Source organism: Limulus polyphemus, unplaced genomic scaffold, assembly GCF_000517525.1.
Source record: "Limulus polyphemus unplaced genomic scaffold, Limulus_polyphemus-2.1.2 Scaffold12293, whole genome shotgun sequence".
NCBI lineage: Eukaryota > Metazoa > Arthropoda > Merostomata > Xiphosura > Limulidae > Limulus > Limulus polyphemus.
In genome coordinates this window covers 7,622-10,803 of record NW_013677903.1, presented here as the reverse complement: position 1 = coordinate 10,803, position 3,182 = coordinate 7,622, and the positions used below count along the sequence as shown (strand labels likewise).

Here is a 3,182-nt window from a genome sequence, read left to right as displayed (position 1 = left end):
ACCGGTAATAAAATATGTCCCCATGCTGAGTACCGGTGTTAAAATATGTCCCCATGCTGAGTACTGGTGTTAAAATATGTCCCCATGCTGAGTACCGGTAATAAAATATGTCCCCATGCTGAGTACCGGTGTTAAAATATGTCCCCATGCTGAGTACTGGTATTAAAATATGTCCCCATGCTGAGTACCGGTGTTAAAATATGTCCCCACTGCTGAGTACTGGTGTTAAAATATGTCCCCCATGCTGAGTACTGGTATTAAAATAAGTACCAATACTAAATATTAGTATTAAAATAAGTCCCAATACTGAGTATCAGTATTAAAATAAGTCCCAATACTAAATACTAGTATTAAAATAAGTCTTGATACTTAGTACTGGTGAGTACCAGCAGTTTCAACCCTGACTGTAAAAATTAACCTGATTTCTAATGTCTCAAAGTGTGAATGTTGCCTTTAAGCTCATAGTGTTGTTTGTTTACCCTTTAGAACCTTCAAGAAGAGATTCAACAGGGGCAGACTGTGATTGATCAAATTAACAGTGATCTAGTCATTGTTCAGCGGCTGACTGAACGAACCCGTCCCAAACAAGTCAGACACTCAGATGTAAAAAAAATAGAAGAAGATGTTAAGAAGATCACGAAACGTTGGGATAATGGTTGCTTTCAAGTTGTGGAACGGTAGTTATTTCTTTTACTTTTACCGCTTGAGATTTAGAAGTAAGTTAATTTAGCATGCAGTGTGTTTGTAGTCAAATTACTGGGTTGTTCTTCCATCGAAAGTAGTCTGTAACTTGACAGGCTCTCATGAATCGGCAGGGTGGTTCATAAACTGTTGGCAAATACTGAAGGGTATGTGAAGGATTATATGCACAGAACAATATGTCTGTGAAATAAACAGATGGGCAGATATTGTGCTCAGACCATGAATTTAAGGGTTTGTGGTTCATGGCTTATTGCTGCAAAAAATGCACGCTGTACTTTGTACCACAGATGTGATTTGAAAGTGACAACCAAGTCTCACTATTCAATCAGACAAGGGTATCTCAAGAGGTTGTGGTAATTAGCTAGATTCTTTATAGTCTGTCAGTTCACGGTTAGGGATGGCTTTGCGGAGATATCCCTTTGTGTAGGTACAAACAAAAATATGATAGATGCACTATTTTGCCACCAGAGAGTTGTTTAATTGTGTTAACTACAGTAACTGTTGTAAAACTTGTATCTTATTTTTGGTGCACATCAAAATTAGCTCTGAAAGTTTAAGCATGAGCTGTGAGTACAGAAGAAGTTTAGGCTTTTTATACCTGAACAGCCCTCTGGTAGCAAAACATTGCATCAGAGTGTCTCTGTCATATACATTTTTCCTTTGCATACAATCCGTTACTGCGTAACCTCCAGTTTTTATAATGCTTCGACAATGCTACTTAAATTATGAATAACACCAGATTCGTTAAATATTTTATAATTTGTCAGAATATAAAAATCAAATATTTTATAAAGTTACAGTGTTGTTCTGTAGAAAGTCTCAATTAAATATAAATAATCTTGAACTTTTCAAACAAAATCGATGTTCCTCAACTTTAGAAAACTTACAGTTTTAACTTACGCCTTTCAAGGATCACTCAAGAAAGTTGGTTAGAACATGCAGTGAGAAATGTTATGACAGACTTATTTTGATAAGAATTTCGTATGAAGAAAATTAATTTATGAAAATCTATATCACTAATTCAATATTATCTTTTAGATTCTAGTTCAGACATATTGAAATAATTTTATTAAATATTATCCCCCCGTGTGGTGGACTTATAGATTAAGAAGTTGTGAAGCTGCTACAGAACTGCTAAGGATGTATCGAGCTAAAATGGAGAATGATGAACAACCCTGGATGATGGACATGTCTACTCGCATCAAAAATCTTAAACCAATCAACTTAATTACTCATCCAGAAACTGAGAAACAAATCCAAGATGCCATGGTACATATCTTTTTTTTTAAGTCTTTTTATGTCGGTAATGCTTTCGTTATTGTTTCCATGAGCAACGTAACACACTTTAGTGAGTACAGCTAAAAAATATTTATTTTGTGAGTACAATTTATAATGTATCACAGTTTTAATGATAACAAATTCAGAAGAAAGAATTAAATTCTCCATATTATGGTCGTTCCAATCACTTGAACCTTGTTGACGGAAAAAGTTAGTTTTTTTATCTATCTATTCAATTTTTTTTTTTGTCATGAAAATATAGAGACATTTTCTATCATTATATATATACATACATAAGAAAGCCGTGGTTTTCAATTCTCCTGTTTTCTCTTGATTAAAATGACTGCCTTTGAGAGCAGAATAATTATTTTTAATAATATCTCAACAGCCGGAAGGAGGGAATGACTGTGGTTCCTACTTGTGCTAATGAAGTTATGAACTTCTTAGAAATTAAAATATATAATTCAGATATTTCTATATACATAAAGATACTGAAATGACTGTTTTATTTCATCTCGTAATTTGTCCGATTTAACAGTTTTTTGCTTATTTTAAATATTTTACATGAATATGTTAAATTAATTATGGAGGAAAGTAACAATTAATTGTCATTTTTTTAAATAATGCAATTGTAACTGATAATTGTTTATAAACAAACGTATTTAGACTAACACAAATAATTGGTTATAAACAAACTTATTTAGACTTACACAAATAACTCTGATGATAAACTGTTAGGTTCTAAATATATTTAGACTTACACAAATAATTGGTTATAAACAAACTTATTTAGACTTACACAAATAACACTGATGATAAACTGTTAGGTTCTAAACATATTTAGACTTACACAAATAACTGGTTATAAACAAACTTATTTAGACTTACACAAATAACAATGATGATAAACCGTTAGGTTCTAAACATATTTAGACTTACACAAATAACTTTGATGATAAACCGTTAGGTTCTAAACATATTTAGACTTACACAAATAACTCTGATGATAAACCGTTAGGTTCTAAACATATTTAGACTTACACAAATAACTCTGATGATAAACCGTTAGGTTCTAAACATATTTAGACTTACACAAATAACTCTGATGATAAACCGTTAGGTTCTAAACATATTTAGACTTACACAAATAACAATGATGATAAACCGTTAGGTTCTAAACATATTTAGACTTTACACAAATA

The 3,182-nt window shown here is 32.0% G+C and overlaps 1 protein-coding gene across 1 annotated transcript in view; it reads left to right on the top strand.

Moving 5' to 3' along the window:
• Window positions 1–486: 486 nt before the first annotated feature.
• The window catches only part of LOC106476963, a gene marked incomplete at both ends in the record, with an annotated part of 8,820 nt that continues 6,124 nt past the window's right edge, over window positions 487–3,182 (top strand). Inside the window, 2 exons of the mRNA XM_022380690.1 lie at window positions 487–677; window positions 1,806–1,971. Of these exons, the coding sequence (XP_022236398.1) occupies window positions 487–677; window positions 1,806–1,971 (357 nt within the window). The remainder of the gene's footprint in view (window positions 678–1,805; window positions 1,972–3,182) is intronic.